At 42.0% G+C, this 21603-nt stretch overlaps 1 protein-coding gene across 2 annotated transcripts in view; it reads left to right on the top strand.

The window, feature by feature from the left end:
* The window catches only part of LOC137934124 (E3 ubiquitin-protein ligase BIG BROTHER-like), a 53729-nt gene that overhangs the window by 6505 nt on the left and 25621 nt on the right, over positions 1 to 21603 (top strand). For both annotated transcript variants that reach the window (XM_068778363.1, XM_068778362.1), the window contains exon 6: positions 18145 to 18266. In XM_068778363.1, coding sequence (XP_068634464.1) covers positions 18145 to 18266 — 122 coding nt within the window. The remainder of the gene's footprint in view (positions 1 to 18144; positions 18267 to 21603) is intronic.

Raw genomic sequence — 21603 nt, 5'->3', positions numbered from 1 at the left:
AAATCAAATTCTGGGCGGAGTCTGGACAGAGTATAAGTGCTGCAGTTTTGCATGGGCATATTGATTTTGCGTCTGATCCATGGCCATCGATTTCCAGTGGTGCGCAAGAACTAGCAAACAAAAATATGTTGAGAGCAGCTCCTAGAGAGCGACTTGCTGCAATTGCTGTTCTAATTCATACATGGGTCCATAGCTCAGTGGTAGAGCACAGACAGCCCGAACGTGTTCAAAACCATCTGAAGGACGGTGCTGAGAAACATTTGGACTTATCCAAACGGACAGATTGGTTGATGGCTGAATTAGACCGATGGTTATGGTTTCAAGGGAGCCCCTTCAGCGGCTTGGTGCCTATATGCTTGAATGTCTTGTTGCAAGGGTGGCCTACTCAGGAAGTTCGATTTACAAAGCACTAAAATGGAAGGAGCCTGGTGGTCCTCCACATGTATGCATAACTGGTGTTAATGATTCTCAATCTGCCTATGCTCAAGGAAGTGGGCTCCGCATTGTAGGACAGAGGCTGGCTAGACTTGCTGATTCTTGCAATATGCCTTTTGAATTCCATGCTGCAGCCATGCCAGGATGTGAAGTTGAATTGGAGCATTTGTGTGTTCCACCTGAAGCGGCTCATGGGTTCTTCAACAAAATGATATCTGCTGTGCCAGTGCAGAACACAGTGCTGCTAGACAGCCAAGGACACAGTGTTGCTGTGGCAGTGCAGAAAACATTGCTGCTAGACAGCCCGAAACCAATGCTGAAAACAGTGGCAGTGGAGAATGAAACATGTGCTGTTAATTCTGGAAATTTAGATAACTCTTTGGCTGTATTTGAGCAGATGCTCCAGAAATTTTTTTGGTCTTTTACAGCCTTAGTTCTGGGTTTGGATAGTCAGGGATCCTTAGAAGAAGCTGCTGTTTTTGCAGCACATGGGTTATGCAGATATCCACCTATTGTTGGGGGTAATGTAGCCTGCAAGATCTGTGTTGGCATGCTCAGAGGGATACATGACGACTGCGTGGATGACGACTTTTACATTTGCTGCTGCTGTGACAGTGCCGAACGGGGCACCTCAGTAGAAAACAGTGCTGCCAGACAGCCAAGAAAATAGTGCTGCTGTGGCAGTGTAGAAAACAGTGCTGAAAACAGTGCTGAAAACAGTGGTAGTGCAGACATCAGTGCTGCAAATTGAGATGGGACGTGCAGCGACAATTTGTCCCTCTATTTCAATGGGAAGGCTTCAACTTGCCGAGACAATGAATGCCAACTTCCCTGCTGCTGCTACAGAAATTCACCAGAGAGCACTACTTGCTCTTTGTGAGTCCTCTTAGCAGAATTACAGCAACGTTGCTGCTACCAACACAGGCCTAAACCATATTGGTCTGCGGCTGGAGAAAAGACTTCAACAGCAGAAATATGTTGATGTTTGTGAGAACATCATCAGGGACCAGCAAGTTCTACCCGCATCGAATGCTCTCTTTGCTGGTTACTGCCAATTGGGAAGCCTTACCAGTGCTCGCTCCATCTGTTCTCAAAGGGACAAGAAGAAAAACCTGATCTCTGACTTGTGTTGGAATTTTTGTGGAGCCAAAGCAGCAATGTATACACAGACAAGTGAAGGACCACTGGATGAACTTGGGCAGCCAGCCGTAATTAGGAATCAGCTCAATCCGGTTACTGAGGTTACTGGGGACATGCTGCATTTTGCCAATGAGGCAACCGTTGGGGCAGATCACACAAGGGCTGTTAATGTTGAAGCAGAAGTTGCCAGTTTGGTATAGGTGATAGTTCAACTTGTTGCTTGGTTGCTTATCCGTATTGGGGTGTGCTACAACAAGTGATGCAGGTGGAGTCGGCAACAAAAAAAAAAAAAAATTTTTTTTTTTTTTTCTCAGGTGGAATGCTCTAGTTTTGTTGTCCAGAGGGCTGACACAGATACCACGGATGCTACTTGGGGACAGGTGGAGACGTCGACAAGTAGACCCTACCTTCGAGCTTGTGGACAAGCTCTTTCTCCAAGGGGTGGGGGGTGTAATGTTATGCACGCAATAACATTATTAAGTTATTTACAGTCTAATTAATTGTTTTTATTTAATTTACTTTATTTTATTTCAGTTAAAGAATTAATAGGCCACAAGGGCATTTTTGTAATATTTTATCTTGAACCATGTAAGGGTGAACCCTATTTAAGGGATAAAAGTAATGAGAAAAAACAAGTATTGATTTAGAGTAAACAAGGGTTTTGAGTTCTCCTAAACGAGCTCAGGGGTGTGCGTTCTCTTCAAAGAACCAAGGGTTTTCAAGCTTCCCTTCGGCTTGATTTTTATCTTTCTCTTCTTCTTCCCTACGAATTGCTGTGTTAGATCAGAGACTGTAACAAAGAATTGGCTGATGTAGGAACGAGGTTCCAATTACAATGAATGGATGACACAATGTCAATAATACAATCAGTGATTGACCAATGGCGCCAAGGGGGGGAGCTATCTTTTGAACACTAGCTGATTATAGTCTTTGAATCTCCTTCGATAAGCAGCTTGCCATGGTGACGCACTTTGAAGATTTGGAGGCTGAATAGAAGAACACTCACTTTAGCAATACCCACTGGCCCAACATAGGGTAGAATAGGGTCTCCACTACTGTCTTTGAAAACACCACCAGTTCCAACTGGCCCAGGACATCCTAGAGCACTGCCATCAAAATTGAGTTTGATGCAGTCGAAGGGGGAGGATCCCAGGTGGCCATAACCGAATTCCTACTGGGGCCCGCCATATGTGCGATCAAGCCCCAATTTTCCCAAAGGGAAACACCTGATAGAGAGGCAGACTCCTTCCTAGTACGTAACCAACTCAAGATAAGGCCCACTGCCTGAGAAGCTGTATTATTCGGGGAGCTAGCCTTGGAGTTGAATCTCCGGTTATTTTGCTCGAGCCATAGGAACCATGGGACATGGTCAAGACATGCCAAGAGAATTAACTTGCCCAACCTAAGAAGGCGGATCCCCATAACCATCTCATAGGTGCCAAAAAGGTCTTGATGTAGCCCCATTTAGAATCCAATCTTCTGAAAGATCTTCATCCAGACTTGGCAAGAAAAATCACAATGTAAGAGAAAATGTTGGACTGTTTGGTCGCACGCACCACAAAGGGGACAAGTATGATGGGGGGCTGTGTAGCCTCTTTTATGGAGGTTGTCAGAAGTGAGGATCTGTTCCCTGATGACCGTCCACATGAACAATTTGATTTTACTAGGCGCTGAGAGCTTCCATGCCAGGTTTGCCTTGTGCTCATGGATGTTGTAATCTTGCTTTCTAATATGAGAGTAGGTAGATGCAACTGTGAATCGACTATTAACGCTGGGCTTCCATGTCAGTTTATCAACTGCATGCTCACGAATAGTAATGCTGCCGAGTCTGGAGAGGAGAGAGCAAAAAACTGAAATTTCCTCATCATTTAATTCCCTGCAAAACATGAGACTCCATGAGCGATCTCTCCAAGAATCGGCCACTGAGCAAGAGAGGTCTCTCGCCACCCTAGAGATCCCCGGGAAATCCTTGGAAAGGGGGCGGGGGCCGCACCAATCATCCGACCAAAAGAGGAGGGTCCTTCCATTGCCTGTGTGAAAGGAAGTTGCATCTCTGAATATTGGGAGGAATTTTTAAATTGATTTCCATATCGGGGATAGAAGGCAAGTAACGCCATCCTCCCTCCACTAGGCACCCGAAGGTTGAAGATAGAACTTGACCATATCTCCCCATAGGCTGTTATGCTTGATGTTGAAGTTCCAGATCCATTTGAGCATAAGGGCATTGTTCATCTCCTTTGTAGGCTGGATGCCTAAACCACCCTGATTGCGGGGCATGCAAATATCCTTCCAACTCACCAATGATATCTAAAGGTGCCCTCTGATCCTCTCTAGAGAAAACACTGACAGATAGCGTCAATTCTGTAGCAAACAGAGGCCGGATGGTGCATGAAGGATAATAAATAGTTTGGCAGTCCTGCCAAACAAGACTTGAGGAGAGTGAGTCGCCCTGCAGTAGATAAAAGCTTGCCCCTCCAAGTAGCTAGTCTCTTTTCAAATTTCTCAATAAGGGGGGACCAAAGCGTCGCCGAAGGCCGTGAGTCAAAGAGTGGGAGTCCAAGATATGTAACTGGCAAATTTCCCACTGAGCACCCCAAATAGTCGGCCATGCCCTGAAGCACAGATGAGTCGATATGATAGCCTAGGAGGGTGGTTTTCTTCCAGCTAATGTTCTGACCAAAAGCCAATTCAAATAGTCCCAATACAGCATGTAGTTTTCGGATCTGATCCATAGTACCAACCCCAAAACAAATGGTATCGTTTACAAACTATAGGATCAACACATCAAAGGCTGCACAGTCCGTCGTGGGGAGGAGCCGTCCGAAGTTCTTGGCCGAATAGATCAATGAGGATAGATATTCTGCTACCACATTGAAAAGCAAAGAAGAAAGGGGTCTCCCTGCCTGATTCCCTTGGATCCCTTAAAATATCCGCAAGCCGTTCCGTTGAAAAGAACGGAGTAGCTTGCAGAGGAGATGCAACTTTGAATCCAGAAGCGCCATTTTTCCCTGAATTCCATCTTCCTTAGGAGTGTCCAGAAGCTTCCAATTAACTCTATCAAAGGCTGTCTTGAAATCAAGCTTTAAGATGAATCTGGGGAGTTTTAAAGCCTTAAAATGGTGGATGAGCTTGTGACATGCCATGACCGAATCTAATATATTCCTTCCCTTGATAAAAACAATCTGACCATGATGAGTGGCAATAGGGAGAACCGCCTTGAGGCGATTGGCAAGGATGCGCGTAAGCACCTTGTAGGTACTGGTGGTGAGATTGATTGGCTGGAAGTCAGATGGAAGTTCTGCCCCTTCTTTTTTAGGGATGAGGGCAATAAACGAAGCTTCGATGTTCCTAAATCTGATGCCATGCTGATAGAACGAGTGGACTATGCAGGCAATGTTGTCTCTGATGAAGGGCCAACATCGGAGATAGAATTCCCTGTTGAAACCATCCGGGCCCGGAGCGCGATCCAAAGGAAGACCTAGTGCTATTTTTTTAGTTTCCTTACTTGAGAAAGGGAGCTTGATGAGACTAGCTACAACCGAAGGAATAGCTTGGAAATGAACCTTTTCGGAGAAAGGGCGGACCGGTTGGCAATCAGAATATAAATCTACAAAAAAGTTCACCAGTGAGTCTGAAATAAGGGATCGATCCAAGGTAATCTCATCATTGACGCTGAGCGTGGTGATGTGGTTGGCTCTTCTCCGTGCAGAGGTGACTGCATGGAAGAATTTAGTATTAGCATCCCCATCAATGAGCCACTTAAATCTTGCACGTTGCTTCCAGTGCATGAGCTCACTATGAGCGAATGACTGCATTTGCCCTTGGAGGGCATATCTCTGGGTTACTTTTGAGGAAGAGAGGCTTCTAGATTCCTCCTCAGAGTCAAGAGTGGCAATCTGAGAAAGGATGGAGGCTCTCTCGGTTGAGGAAGAGGCCTTTCTCGCAGAGGCCCAAGATCGCAGCAACGACTTCAACATCTTGAGCTTGGCTGGGAAAGTCCACCCGCTCGGGCCAGCCACAACCATCCTCTCCTAGAAGGACTGGATAGAGGGGTCCGCCATCCAAGCATTGTTGAATCTTAAAGGGGGGGAGGGCAACTTCCCAGGTGGGTATCTACCATAATCGGCCAATGATTGGAAACGACCCTATTGAGAACTTTGCCTGATCATTGCTGTATAACTGGAGCTAGTTGTTGTTGGCTAAGAAGCGGTCAAGCTTGGAGAGGATGGGGGGCTGTCTGCCATTGGACCAAGTGAAGGTCTTTCCAGATAGGGTAATCTCATCAAGATCCCAACTGCCAATAAAGTCTGCAAATAGCCTCATGGAGGTAGTGATTCTCTGGGAGGGCGGAGATTTCTCATAGCAGAAGCGGGTAACATTGAAATCACCCGCAAGCATCAGAGGAATGGGCCACCTCTGACAAATCCTCAAAAGGTCATCCTAGAGGAGATGTCTCTCATGGTGTATGGTAGGACCATACACACCCACAAGGCATCAAATGTTCCCCGATCCTTTGTCTGTCAGCTTGATTCCAAGGGAGTAAGTGCCACAACAATGATCGAGCACCTTAATGGTATTGGTGTCCCACACCATTAGAATGCCGCCAACCGATCCAATCGCATCTACAGAAATCCATCCAGGCTCCTTAAGAGGCCACAACTCGAGGATATATCCAAGGGGCATAGAAGCCGCTTTTGTTTCTTGAAGAATAGCAACATTTGCCTTGGTAGAGGCAAGGAGGTCCCGAACTGAGGCACGGCGACGCACGGATCCAATTCCACAAACATTCTAAGAGAGAATGATCATTGATCACTAGTCTTCTTCTTGGACTTCTCAGACAGGTGGTTATCTCCTTGGAGGGGCTCTATGTAGATGGTGTCCATCACCTTGGCAAGTTCCACTATCTGGGTCCAGATCTCTAGGTTGAATTTTTGCTATTCTGTCTGGAGAGCAGCCACATAATTCTGAGCTCTTTCACCCGGCTCTGGAAAGATGAAGTCCCCTATCTCTGGGTTGCAGGGGTATCTAGTAGTAACACTGGGGCCACCCTGGAGAAGCTGTCTCAGTTGACCTCTATTCCGACGCTAGTAGGTGGCAAGGGGAGGAGGAGAAGGAATTTTGGGGTGGGGGTTTCTCGAAGGTGAGGGAGGGGGAGAGTTCATTATCTGAGTGGTGGCTTGAGGGGTGTGAGGACTGTGGGATAGATTTATAAGAAGGCCTGTGGGGCTTTAAAGGGGTGTGTATGTGTGTGTGGTTATTTCAGGGGATAAGGCGGGATGGTGAATGGCAGCTGTAGGTATCTGGGGGTTGGGATAGATTTTGTCTGGGATAAAATCTGTGGTGGGTTGAGATGGGTGGGTGGGTGGGTGGTATGGCAGGCTGGAGGGAGGGACTATCGAGGAGGCAGCTGGAATAGCATCAGTGCCAGCTGTAAGAGTAGCTGTGTGAGGACGCATTTGCTGAGTAGAAGAGACTGGGGTTGCTGCTTTCAATGTGCGGACAGGCTGTGAAGAATCTCTAGATTCAGTTGCAGGACTCAAGGTCACATTTTTGAAGTCTTTCCATATCTGCCAACTCAATGCGAATCCAGAATTGGGCATTATCGCCGGAGAGTGGTGCTCCCCCTGCCGAAGCTTGGTGCTCCATATCGCTGGAGCTTGGTGCTCCCCCTGCTGGAGAGAGGCTCCGGATGGCTTCTGCGAACTCCTTCCAGTCGAATCCCAAGTTGGTGGCCTCAGGAATATAGATCCTGGCAAGCACTGTTGAGCTACGACGATGGACGACACAACACTCTCTTCGTCCCTGAAAGAAGCTCACCGACAGGAAGAAAATTGAATCCCGTGTCCAAAGTTCACGGGTTCGATTGGCTTTGTTCGTGACTTGTTGGAATTGAAGAAAGAAGCTTGAAATGGCTTCCATCGGAACACAGATGAAGGACATCTTCGATCCGACAACAGAGGAGATGCGAATCACCTGTTCGGAGCTCTGGGCGACTATCTCCACTATAATTCTGTTCTTTCCATAACTGAAACGGAAATGATGGTTCCTCTTCTTTCGTCGGGAGATTGTCTTCTAGCTGGCGTTGAAGCCTTCCGTAGGAGGTTCCAGAGACTCGTCGGAGGGGAGCTCTAAGATTTTTGAGCGTTTGGAGTGACATTTTTTTGGATCGGATCTTCTGTGTCTTCTCGGCGAGACGTCGTCTTTCCGTTGATTGGCGTTGGAGAAGGTGGTTGTGTCCTTGCCGGAAATCCTTCGTCGTGGGTCCAGTCACCGGTCGTGGAGATGGTGATCGGAGAAGGGTCCCAACTTATTTTTGAAAATTGGCGCACATTAGTGCACCCGAAGCTCTCGGTGCACATTATGCGTCACTCTGGCGCATGTTACGATCTCTCTCCTCTCACGGTCACTTACTCTCGACTGAAGCTTAGATATGGGATGCCGAGTACACTATTTAGCTCCCTTTCTAATAGCTTTGTACCTCTTAATAGTTCCATCTGTCTTATGTTTCATAGTGATTATCCATCTGCATCCCACAATTTTGGCTTTCCTGGTAGGAACACAAAGAGACCAAGTACCTCAAGATAGGAGATCAACCATTTCATCTTCCATCGAAGATTTCTAGTGAGGACTTTGAAAGGCTTCAATACAACTCCTAGAAACATGTGAGGAGGCAAGAGTAGACAAAAAAAAACCTTATTGGAAGGAGAAAACCGATCAAATGACACAAACTTAGAGATGGGATGCCGAGTACACTATTTAGCTCCCTTTCTAATAGCAACTGGTAAATTGTAAATCAGGGAATAAAGAAGAGGAGGACTCACCTTTGGAAGAAGTGATTGGAGGGAGCCTTGAAGAGGAGCTTCAATATTCTGAACTCTTTCATCATCTGATTTTCCTAATTCATTCATTGGTAGGGGACTGGGCATTTCCAAACTTGGACCATCTTTGAGTGAGCTGGGCTTGTAATAAGGAGTATCATGAAAAAGGAAACATTTGTTGAGACATACCGTGTTCTACTTATGGGGTTAACACTTATACCATTTTTGAGATTGAGAGTAACCCATGAAAACACACTTAATAGACCGAGGAGAATTTTTTCTTGCTGGATTAGAATTATAAACATAACAAGTACACCCAAAAACTTGAGGTGAAAGAGAAAATAATGGACAATCTGGTTTTAATATTTGTATGGGAATTTTCCCTCCTTGAACTAATGGAGACATACGATTTATAAGATAGACACGGAAGTACAACTTCACCCTAAAACCTATTGACAAAACATTTGACTCTAGCAATACCCATGATATGTCATTTTTTTTTCCAGCTATGCCATTTTGCTAAGGAGTATAAATGCATGAAGTCTAATGAATGATGCCATGAGACACAAGTTCTAAAAGGAAAACTAAAGAACCCCTTAGAATTATTAGAATGAAGGGTAGAAATAGATAAGCCAAAATGTGCTTTTATTTCATTATAAAAATTCTGAAACGTAGAAAATACTTCACTTCGAGATTTTAATAGATACAACCATATTACCGTACTAAAATCATCTATACAAGTAAGAAAATAACAGTGCCCATTAGTACTTGGGATAGTGCTAAGGCCCAATACATCTGAATGAATTAGTTGAATGACTCTAATTGACTGTAAAGAACTACAAGTAGGATAAGACACTTTATATTACTTTCCTAATTGGTAAGCTTCACACCTTAATTAGCTTAGAGGATTTTACTATATTTAAAGGGAGCACAAGGAAAATGTTTATTGTATGAACCCCATAGTCACTTAAAGATTGGGGCATATTCAGATGCATATTATGTAAGCTCAAAATTGGATAGAAGACCAACTACTGGGTACTTTGATTTTTTTGGTGGAAATATGGTGAGTTGGAAGAGTAAGAAGCAAAATGTTGTGGTTTGCTCAAGTATAGAAGTTGAGTACAGAACAAGGACTCATACTGTCAATGAACTTCTATTGTTCAGATTAGTACTACAAGAGTTGAGTTTTCATACTACCGAGCCCATGGCTATGTGCTGTGATAATCAGACAGCCATCTTTATTGTTAGCAACTCTGTGTTTTGTGAATGAACAAAACATGTAGAGGTTGGTTGTCTTTTCATATGTGATGCTGTGATGAGTGGAGCAGTAGCTACACTGTATATTAGGTCAGCTGATCAGGTTGGTGATCTTTTCACTAAATCCTTAAGTAAAAGTTTGGGATTTTTTGTAACAAATGGGGCTTCTTGATATCTATGCCCCAACTTGAGAGTGAGTATTAAAATCTCTGTAAGAGTATTTTGGTCATTTCCCTCTTCTGGTATACATACCTGGGGATAGCTATACTCTAATGGTTCAAGTTTAGTGATTTGGAGTTGTATTTATTAAGTTATGAAGAAAGAGGTTATGAGGGACATTAGTGTAATTTAGTAACATGTCTCACTTTAGTTAATAGAATAGGAGGGCTCAAAAATCTCCTTCAATGAGTGCTGCATTCACGCATCTCTATTTTCTCTTTCTTCCTCTCTTTCTTCTCCAATTTCTTACTTTTTACAGCGACAACAAATAAACAATTTTTTAACTTGTTGTTTCTCTACAAATGTTGTTGGTGGCTGCACTTACAGTTAGAATCGGTAGTGTCCTCCTCCTCTTCTTCATTGCTGTTATCATAGTCATCATCATTGTTACCATTAAAGCTTTACTCTGTCAAAAAGTCAGTAAAAGCTTTCTCCAAATATGTTGCTGACATGAATCCTTGTTACTTCATTCTGTTCTGTTGTACATGAACTCGTTTTCCTTTTTATAACTATCTTGAATATATGGCTTCCATCCATCTGAACTCTTAAGCACGGTGACTTGGGATTAAAGACCTCATATCAGTGAGCATCAGATGACCATTAGGCCAAGGGCTTAATCCACTATGCTTTGCAAGGTTTCTATTATGTTCCATTAGAAAGAAACAAAAATAATGATCACTAGATAAACACATTCTAGTCCAACTGATTAACATGGTTTGCCCATGATTCAGTGCAGGTCAATACAGCTAGTTGATCTAGAATTAAAATGCTCTAGAAAAGTTGCTGAAAAAATAGGTTCAAGCCAGGGAATCTAATGATCGATTGGGTGAGACTAATTGATTCTAATTTAGAAAGACAAAAAAAGGATGGCTTCAAAAATTTTATTTTTCTTAGATGCATTTATCTTCAAACATTCCTTTTATACATGGTCTCAACAGTTAGAATTAGATCCATCATCCTGCTGGGTTTTAAAACTGTCAAAACTGCTGCTGTAGCAGTGGTTTGTTATTTGAAAATTTGTAACCAATTTCCTGTTGGGGTTTAAAAGACTAATTCTTCATTACATTGGAAGCATCCAGTGGTGTCACCAAATCTTCCATGAAAGTCTATTCCCTGTAATATAAACAGCATAAGTGTTCAGTTTGTGTCTAAGTGAACTAAGGCATTACCGGAAGGTGCTTTTCAAGTGCCAATCCATCTATTATGGTTTGTCCATTATTTAATTATATCAGGAGCCCATCTGGTAATTTTAATTTAGGGTGACATCCCTTTTTAACAAAAAAAAAAAAAAAAACTTAAGGTGGCATAGATAGTGATGACTCACTGGTTTTGTTGAATGAAGGGTTAGGATTCTTGTCTTGTTTTTGTCTGAGAGGTGTTGGTAGTTAATTGTAGATCTACCTTCAGATAGCCTATCTTCTTGCGTGTATCATTTATTAAGTGTTTTAAAAATACTTTTAGTTTTTTCTTTTTAAGGAAATCCTTTTTGTTTTTATTTATCCATAAGACCATCAATTTACCAGAATATTTTTGCATCTTTTATTTCTGGTTTGGGACTCTGAAAATCAGGTTTGACATCAGTTAAGTAGAAAGTACTTGTAAAAATGAAGATTTGGGTGAAGAAAGAAGAGAAAATTAACCACAGAGGTGGTAAAATGACCAAAATACCCCTGGATGTATTTTCCAACACTCCTCCTCAAACTGGAGTGTATAAATGCAGGAGCCCTAGTTTGTTGCAAAATGATAGAAACCCTTGCTTGCCAAGAGCCTTGGTGAAGACATCTCCCAACTGGAACAAATAGAGCTACTACCTCCTTTTTCATAACCGCATCTCGAATGAAGTGACAATCCACTTCTATGTGTTTAGTTCCCTCATAGAAAACTGGATTAACTGCAATAAAGATTGCAGCTTGATTATCACAAAACATGCTCATTGGCTCATCCAGGTTGAAACCTAACTCCTGTGAGACTGATCTGACCCACATCAATTCGCTGACTTTGTGAGCCATCACCTTGTATTCAACTTCTGTGCAAGATTGAACTATATCATTTTGCTTTTTACTTCTCCAACAAACCAAATTTCCTCCTAAGAAGACACAATATCCAGAGGTTGACTTCCTGTCCAATTTGGACCCTGCATAATTTGTATCAGAGAAAACCTCCATCTTCATATGATTGTTAGGTCTAAAGAAAAAACCTTTTCCTGGTGCCCCTTTCAAATACCTCAAAATTCTTTGTGAAACTTCTAAGTGTATTTTGTGAGGATGTTCCATAAACTGGCTCACTACACTTACTGCAAAAGAAATATTAGGTCTAGTAACTGTTGCATAAATTAACTTTCCCAATAACCTCTAATATTGTGTTCTGTCATTTAATTCAGCACTCTGATCATCATGGAGATTATGTCCCACTTCCATTGGGGTATCAACTGGCTTTGCTCCCAACAAACCATAATCTTGAAGCATATCTGTTATATACTTACGTTGTGTCACAACTCCTTTTACTTTTCGCCACTTCAATGCCCAAAAAAATATTTCAACGGTTCTTAGTATTTAGTTTGAAAATGTGCAGACAAACGAAACTTGGTATCCTTTGTACTAGAAATATCACTTCTAAATAATATAATATCATCTACATAAACCAATAACACCACAATTCCAGATGACCTATTCATAACAAACAAGGAGTGATCACAATGACTTCTTGAGAATCCCATAGATATCACAACCTGGCTGAATTTTTCAAACCAAGCGTGTGAACTTTGCTTCAGTCCATAAATCGCCTTTTTAAGTCTGCATACTCTATGTGTCTCCCCCTAAGCAACATATCTCGGAGGTTGCTCCATGTACACCTCTTCTGCCAGATCACCATATAAGAAAGCGTTTTTAATCTCCAATTGACGGAGGAACCACCCCAGATTCACTGCAATTGAGATCAAAATACGAACAAACGATAAACAAGCAACATGCAAAAAAGTTTCAAACACTTCAATACCAAAGGTTTGAGTACCTTCGCAACTAACCGAGCTTTATACCATTCAATAGAACCGTTTGCATTATACTTGATACTATAAACCCAATGACAACCAACAATTTTTGGCGCCTGATGGTAGATCACACAACTGCCAAGTGCCCCGATCTATCAAAACGTCCATTTTAACATCCATAACTTGCTTCCAGTGGAGAGAGCCTCTTGCACTGAAGAATGGATAGTGCAGGTAGAAATGGACAAAGCAAACTGTTTATAGGAGTTAGATAAGGAACAAAAAGACACCAAATGGTATAATGGATATCGTGTACCTTTACCTTTCCTAACACCCTTCCTGAGTGCAATAGGAAGATGTAGATCATTACCTCCAGGATCTTGAAACGAGTTAGAGTCATGGTCCGGTGAGAGAGTCGGAGGTGAGACTTTGTTCTTGCGTTTAAATACGTATAATGGTTTCTCAACAATGACAGCTGGTGACTATCCAATGGGCTCATCAAGTGGTACAGGGATACTAGGTGCCGGTCTAGGTGAGACAACAAGATCAAACGGTAAGGACACAAAGGAGAAGAACGACACATCTGCATAAAAGGTAACATCAACAAATACAGAGGTTTTTTCTAGTGGACGAGCAAAAACATTTGTGCCCCTTTTGTGTGTGAGAGTAACCCAAAATTACACATTAACCGTTCGAGGAGATAATATCCCTGGAAAACCCAAATATAGGGGCAAAACAAACACAACCAAACACTTGGGGAGAAATAGGAAATAATGATGCGGACGACAAAAGAACTTGCATAGGAATTTTTCCTTCTAACATAAAACGAAGGCATTCTATTAACCAAGGAACAAGCTGTAAGGACAACATTACCCTAATAAGACTTGGACACATTCATATGTATCATCATTGTCCTAGCCACCTCTAGTACATGGCGATCCTTATGTTAAGCTATACCATTTTGCTGAGGTGTAAAGACACATGATGTTTGATCAATAATTCCATGATTTTGACAAAAAAACCTGGAGTTTATTACTCATTAACTCGAGGCCATTATTAGTATGCAAAATATGAAGTGAAGCGGCAAACTGATTTTTTAATTCATTGAAGAAAAGTTTGAATATATCAAAGGCCTCAAATTTTTCCTTAAGAAGGTAAATCCAAGTGCACCTATTAAAATCATAGATAAAGGAAATAAAATAGCTATGACCAAATTGACTAGTCATAGGACAAGAACCTCATATGTCGGAGTGTACAATCTCAAATAGATGTCTGGTTTTATGAGATGAGAATGGAAACGATCTTCTGTGATGCCTGCCCAGTTGATACGACTCACACTAAAAAGAAGAACTCGAAGGAAATTCTGGAAAGACTTGGGTCAATTTTGCTATAGAAGGATGACCTAGCTGCAATTGCCACTGTAAAGGAGAATTTGCAGTATGTAACACCTGTATATTATTTTGCTGATGGTTCTCGTAGTAGTATAATTTATCTCTCTCACGAGTGGAACCAATTGTTTTTTTCACCGCAGGGTCTTGAAAAACACAATGGGTAGGATAACATGTGAGAGAACAATTCATGGATTTGGCTAGCTGACTAACCGACAACAAATTTAAGTGAAACTTGGGGACAAGAAGCACTGATTGAGGTGGGGACAAGAAACACTGATTGAGGAGACAAAAAAGGAAGTAACATTGCTTACTCCTTGAATAGGAGTGGTAGAGCCATCCGCACTGACTGAGGAGACAGAAAAGGAGCTGCCAACGTTGGCTGGACTTGAGTCTAATGTCCTCTCCCTCTACCAAATAATGCTGCAAAATTATAGAAATAAAGTTCAGGAGCTAGGTTGGAATATGAGTACTCTAGCCACCAGCTTTTCAACTCCAAAGAATTTCTGGTTTTCAAGTTCAACGCGAAGAACTTGAATTTACAGGTGTTGGTTGGTAGCTAGAAGTAGCTACCACAAGAGAAGATAGCCACTAAGAAATTATTCTCAGCATAAAGCAATTTACTCTAACAAGTAAAAAAATGACTAGTATTAATTTGTCAAAAAATATTTAAACTTATAGTAGATTCATAGGACAGAACTTCTCAATTACAGTTAACTGAGACTTACTAAATTGAAAACCACTTGTTAAAAGAATCCTGCGAACTAGCTTAATTGAATACTATTAAAAGTAAATTTATGATTTTTAAGACTTTCTTACATGTATTACTAATGAAGGAACTTACTAACCAAAGGTTTCCCAAAGAAAACTCTCTTGATAAAAACTACCGAAGTGGAAAAATTCTGACATTTCCTAGATAAAAAAGTACTAAAAGCTAGTACTTTCCTTGGACAACAACTTCCCAGAAAAGCAAGCTGCTGTTGCTGCTTTTGATGGACAACCGACAAGTGCTTTTAACAGGTCTTGACATGGTTTGCGGAACTATTCATATTTCTATTAAATGTTTGACAGTATTTCTATGGTTGTCAAATATTTTGAATATACAACTTATTTTCTTCTAGACAGTGCTTTTTAGTAGTGATTGCCTTTTGTTGCAACTCCTAATCATGTGGGATTGATTCCATTGGGTTCATTTATCGTTTACAGTATTAGGTAATTTGGCTCTCTCTCTCTCTCTCTATATATATATATATGAAAAAAAATCTAAATTGGTCTTTTATCATGAATGTAGTTTTCAAATACCAGGCATTTGAAGAAAGAGCCTGGGTTTGTTGTGGTGAATCTGGTTGGGGCTGTCGATTAACTTGAAGCACTTCACGAAGTTTCCCGTAATTTGATTTATTTATTTATTTCTTTTTTACACGCGGAGGAATGCGACACTCATTTAGAGGACAATCAAAACGGGGTTACTTTACCCCTTTTTCTTTTTGATGATGGGTTGGCTAAGGCTAATATAAGGAAAAACAAAAAGGAAAATGCATTGAAATGTATTTTTATTAACCAATTACAATTGCCTCCTAGGACTTATAATTGTCTTAAAAGGTCCAGAAAAAATCTGACTCAGATGGAAGTGGGAGGAAACCTTATGCTAGCGCACAAGCCTTAGAGCACTTGCTGCCATATGCACAACGCACACTAAGGCGGGCACAGCTAGTGCACAAGGCGTCAAGTGCCCCAAGGCTTGTGTGCTAGTTGCCTCCTATCCTTTGGGGCTAAGCGCACACGCCCCTACTATGTAAAGGGGGGGCTACTTTTTTTTTATTTTTTATTTTTTGAAATGATGCTGAATTTTATTATGAGAGCTCAAACGAGCAGATTACAAGAGGGGAGACCTTCCCAAACAATGAGAGATTGCTGGGAGGTTCCGAATTTTGCCAATTTATCAGCCAAAGAATTGGCTGATCTAGGAACAAGGTTCCAATTACAATGAATGGATGACACAATGTCAGCAATACAATCAGTGATTGGCCAGTGCACCAAGAAGGGGAGCTATCTTTTGAACACCAATTGATGACAGTCTTTGAGTCGCCTTCGATAATCAGCTTGCCATGAAGCCGCTCTTTAAAGATTTGGAGGCCAAATAGAAGAGCACTCACTTCAGCAGTATTTGAATCAGCAATACCCACCGGCCTTGCATAGGATAGAATAGGGTCTCCACTGCTATCTCGAAAAAACACCATCAGCTCCAGCCGACCCAGGACAACCTAAAGCACTGCTATCAAAATTGAGTTTGGTGCAGTCGTAAGGGGGAGGATCCCAGGTGGCCATCACCGAATTCCTACAGCGGCCCACCATGTGCGCTCCCACTTTTCTTGAAGGGAGACGCCCGATAGAGAAGCAAACTCCTTCCTAGAATGTAGCCAACTCGAGATAAGGCCCACTGCCTGAAAAGCTATATTATCCAGGTTGCTAGATTTGGAGTTGAATCTCTAGTTGTTTCGCCCGAGCCATATACACTGTTAAATTTGGGATGGGACATGCGCAAGGCATGCCAAGAGAATTATCTTGCCCAACTTAGGAAGGCATATCCCCATAACCGTCTCAAAGGTTCCGAAAAGGTCTTGATGTAGCCCCATTTGGAGAACAATCTTCTGAAATATCTTAATCCAGACTTGCCAAGAAAAGTCGCAATGTAAGAGAACATGTTGTACTGTCTCGTCGCACACACTACAAAGGGGACAAGTGCGATCGGGGGCAGTGTAACCTCTTTGACGGAAGTTGTCACAGGTGAGGATCTGTTCCCTGATGGCTGTCCACACGAAGAATTTGATTTTACTAGGCGCTGAGAGCTTCCATGCCAGGTTTGCCTTGTGCTCATGCATGCTGTAATCTTGTTTTTGAATGTGAGAGCAGGCGGATGCAACTGTGAATCGGCCTTTAATGCTGGGCTTCTATGTCAGTTTATCAACTGCATGCTCACAAATAGTAGTGCTGCTGAGTCTGTAGAGGAGATGGCAAAAAGCCATAGTTTCCTCATCATTTAATCCCCAGCGAAACGTGAGACTCCATGAGCGATCTCTCCAAGAATCAGCCACTGAGCAAGAGAGGTCCCTCGCCACCCTAGAGAGCCCTGGGAAATCCTCGGAGAGGGGGTGGGGGCCGCACCATTCGTCCGACCAAAAGAGGAGGGTCCTTCCATTGCCTGTGTGAAAAGAAGTTGCATCTCTGAATATTGGGAGGAGTTTTTGAAATGATTTCCATATCAGGGATAGGAAGCGAGTAGCACCATCCTCCCTCCACCAGGCACCCGAAGGTTTTGCTGGTGGATCTTTTGGTTCAACTTTATCCAGGTTTTGCTGAGGGAGCAACCCCATTTGTCACCTTGATTTGGTCAAAATATGTGGAATTTCTTACTTTTCGGGAAGGATTAGACCCAGTAATAGGGGGTCTATGCTAGTAATTCCTGAATTGCTTCTTCTGTATTGAAGATAGTCGAAATAAGCAAGAATACTATTTTTATGTGAACTACCAGTTACGGGTATTTCAATCAAGATACCAGAACAGGACATTAGTTCTTTCTCTTGTTCTATCTACTTTTTATGGAAAACACTCCAAACTCCTGAAGTTTTTGACGTATGATAGGCTAAAAAAACTAGCAAAAATAGAGTGGTTCTCTTGAGTTTTATCACATTTATTGCGTGGAACTGCTATCGCATCTATTCTTATTTGCATTTGGTCCCAAATAGCCCCTCTATGGGTTTTAAGGTTACTTTTGGTTCCAAATAGGAAAGGGCATTGTCTGATTACTTTTTTTATGTTTTTTATTAGATCCAATTATTTGTAATTTTCTTCTTTGGATGTTGTTTGTTACATCATTAAAAAAATAATATTTCCCTTGTTTCAGGAATTGCAATCTTTGGGGGAAGCCATTGGCACTCAAAGTAGAGGACTGTCTGATGAGCTTATTTCCTTCTTGCCATCATCCAAGTACAAAGTGGGATTTTTCTCAAAGAAGGATAAACAAGAGTAAGACCGTCTTTCACTTGTGTTAATATCCACACATTGTTAAGGGTAAATGAGTAAAAATGTTGTAAGAGGGTGAGGGGGATAGACAAGAAGTAGAAGGTCAAATTAGTCGAATAACCTAGGTCTAATTGTCACCAACCAGGGAGAGGTTGGTGTCCAAGTTTGATTTGGTCGTTTCTTCTTTTGAATTTCCTCTTTGTTTCATCTTTAGCATAGGAGTTTCTTAGGAAGAGACTTTCCTTTTTCATCTCAAATTCAACTCTATAAATGAATGCAAAGTTGGACAAGTGGATTAGAAATTGAAACTCATATTGTCCTTATTGAAGTTGTCTTCTTCATGTGTAATTGTTGCTTTGCCCATCTCTTCTTCCGTCAGTATAAACTTCCCTATTTCTTCACTAAGCAATTGGATTTGCAAAATCTTGACTATAAAATAGCATAGGAATAATGAATATAGAGTTAAGCCAGTGTAAAGTAGGTGTATCGTTTCTCAATTTAGCCTTAAATTCAAATCAATAACTCAAATTTCATTTTTCTTTTCTACATTTTTTCTTACATGTCCATGATTCATGTCCATTTCAGAGTTTTGCACTACTTTTATTTTTGAATAACAAAATAGAGATGAAGCACTCCTCAAAGCCAGAGTTGACACAGCTCAAATCCAAATCCTTCCTATGATGAGCTCGAAGGTGAGAAGATGATAAATATCATGGCACTGGAGAACACTTATCAGGGTAGTCAACAGTACTCATCGAAAAGGAATAACCTGTACAATGACTGAGAGGTGCTACATAATTTCAAAGGCAATGGAGAAGATGACCAGGGCAAAAGATGGAGTCAACCCAGTGCTCGAAGTCATACTTAGTGTGACTTGACCACATGAATCGAACTCAGTGTGTCGACACAAAATGGGCAGATCTCAGAGCTGTTATGGGGGTCCACGAACTGTGACACTATTAAAAGATGGTGGGAAGGCCTCCTATAGCAATCAAACTTGATCTTCAGAAGGTCTTTGATATAGTTAACTGGAGGCTTCATGACTATTTGCAGGATAGACTAGGATTTGGTAGACATTGGTGTTTCTGGATGAGGTCTTGTGTTCATTATGACAATTCTTGGCGCCGGTCAATGGTAAAGCTTGTGGTTTTGTCCAATGTTTCAGAGGGCTTGAGGCAAGAGGACCCCTTGTCCTCCCTCCTATTTAACATCCTTGGGGAAGGCTTATCTGTACTCTTCACGGCTACCAATGAAGTGAACTGGATTGAGCCAATTGGGCAGGAAACAGGGATGAGCATCCCACTATTTCAATTGGCTGATGACACTTTTTGTTTTTGTCAAGTAACAAGTGAGCAAGTAAAGAACATTAAAGCCCCACTATGCCGTGTGAAGCTTTCTCTGGGTAAAATACAAGCTGGGGGAAGACGAATTTCTGGCCTCAATATTACTGAGAGCTTTATGCAGGAGGTGGAAGACATCCTCGGATGCGAAGCTAATTCACTACCCTCAACCTAACTTGGCCTTCCCCTATGCACCCACAAAGTTTCTGCTTTCCTTTGAGAGAGGGAGGTGGAAAAGATGGAGGCAAGACTATCAACCTAGAAAAGGGAAAATCTTCCCTTGCGGGTATCCCAGCTTACCACTTGTCCTTCCTTCATTGCTCTGCCAGCATCTTTGGTAGTACCTTGCCTTGACTGTTGTCTTTACAAATGTTGAATTGCCAACCAGTTGTCTTGTAAAACTGAAGGACAACACTTCTTGGCTAAAGTTATTAAACCAAGTCAAAGGAATTCTTTCTTTAGTTTACAAGTGTTTATTTTTTCTTTCAGCGAACCCATTTTGTTGTGGAGTGTATGCACAAGATGTTTGGTGTAAATACCTTTTTCTTTGCATGAAAGGATGAAAATGCAGAAGACATGTATCTTGAGGCTTTGTCTAAATGAAAGACTTCAGAAGAAGACCCATATTGATTAAAGTCCATAGAATACAATGACTGAAATATTGGAAACAATTTTGATCTATCTTTCATTAAACAAAGCCAAGTGACCCTAGAATAGTCATAACCAAGGATAACAAAATACTGAAAATTAGATGGCAAAATACGAAACACACCACCGTTTCCCGCAATTCCTGGGCATTCGGGAAACTGATGTTGAAGTTGAGTTTCAGGGTCCCTAGGGGGAGAAAAGGGGTGGGGGGGGGGGGGGGGGTGATGGAGGTTGCCAGCATACGAGAGCATGAGCTCTATGGGGGATGGACGTCTGAGCAATCGCATGCGGAGAGGGACATTCATGAGACTGTCAAACTCCCTCAGGGTATGGAGCTAGGTAGAAACTAGACCAGTGGCATTGCAAATGACTTCCTCAATAGTGACGACTATTCATTTCCTTTCAAAGGCACTGGGGAATGCGAGTGGTGCAGGCTAAAAGGAGAAGTTTGCTAAGCTTGGGGATGCGGCACCCAAGGGACAAATGACACATTGCATACAGGTCACTAGGTAGACAAAACTGTATACCTAGTCTACCAGGAAGAAGGGAGGTCCAAACCTGCCAGGCAAAAAGCCAATGCAGAAGGAGATGACTGACGGTTTCCGCCTTGATGTTTCAAAAAGGGCATAAGGAGCAAAGAATAACACTTCCACGCCTTTGAAGTTTTGTCAGCAGTGAGAATTTTACCGAGGCTAGCACTTTAAGGAAGAACTTGATCTTGTAAGGGCCATGAGACGCCAAGCAATAACAGCATCATGCTCACTGTGGGGGCCTGTCCAACCCATAATATGCCGGTAAGCTGAAGATACAATAAAGCAGCCATTGTCCTTAGGGAGCCTGATCATTTTTTCCTATACATAAGTCTGGATTTTCATAGAGCTAAGACCATAAACAAGGTTGCAAGGAGCCAGAGCTTCCTAATCATTAAGTCCCTTGCAAAGGTGTAGATTCTTGGATCCATTACCCCAAGCCTTGGCCACTGTCATGTCATGGCGAATTGTGAGTTGCAATAGGGGTTGGAAGGAATTAAGGAGGGGATTATTCCCACTCCACCAATGAGACCAGAAATTCAGACTAGAGCCATTTCCAACAAAGAATCGGATTGCCGAACAGAGGATCGGGAGGATATGGAAAATGGATCTCCAAATTGGAGATAGGTGCTGTCGTCTACCTTCCATAATCCATCTAGACCCGGCGATTCAGAGTTTTGCAAGAACCATGGGCTTCCAAATAGCAGTTGGGGTAGATTTAAATTTCTGTAGCCATTTAAGTAGCAAGGCCTGCCCCATATCTTGTTTGTGTCGGATTTTGAGCCCCCCAAGATGTTTGGGTGTGCAAAGATCTTTCCATCC

Source organism: Aristolochia californica, unplaced genomic scaffold (assembly GCF_029961685.1).
Source record: "Aristolochia californica isolate CCGP_79_NKW_82.1479 unplaced genomic scaffold, dmAriCali1.0.hap1 SCAF_6, whole genome shotgun sequence".
NCBI classification, from domain to species: Eukaryota; Viridiplantae; Streptophyta; class Magnoliopsida; order Piperales; family Aristolochiaceae; genus Aristolochia; species Aristolochia californica.
Note: the sequence above shows the minus strand (reverse complement) of the source record. Positions and strands in the feature narration are given on the sequence as shown.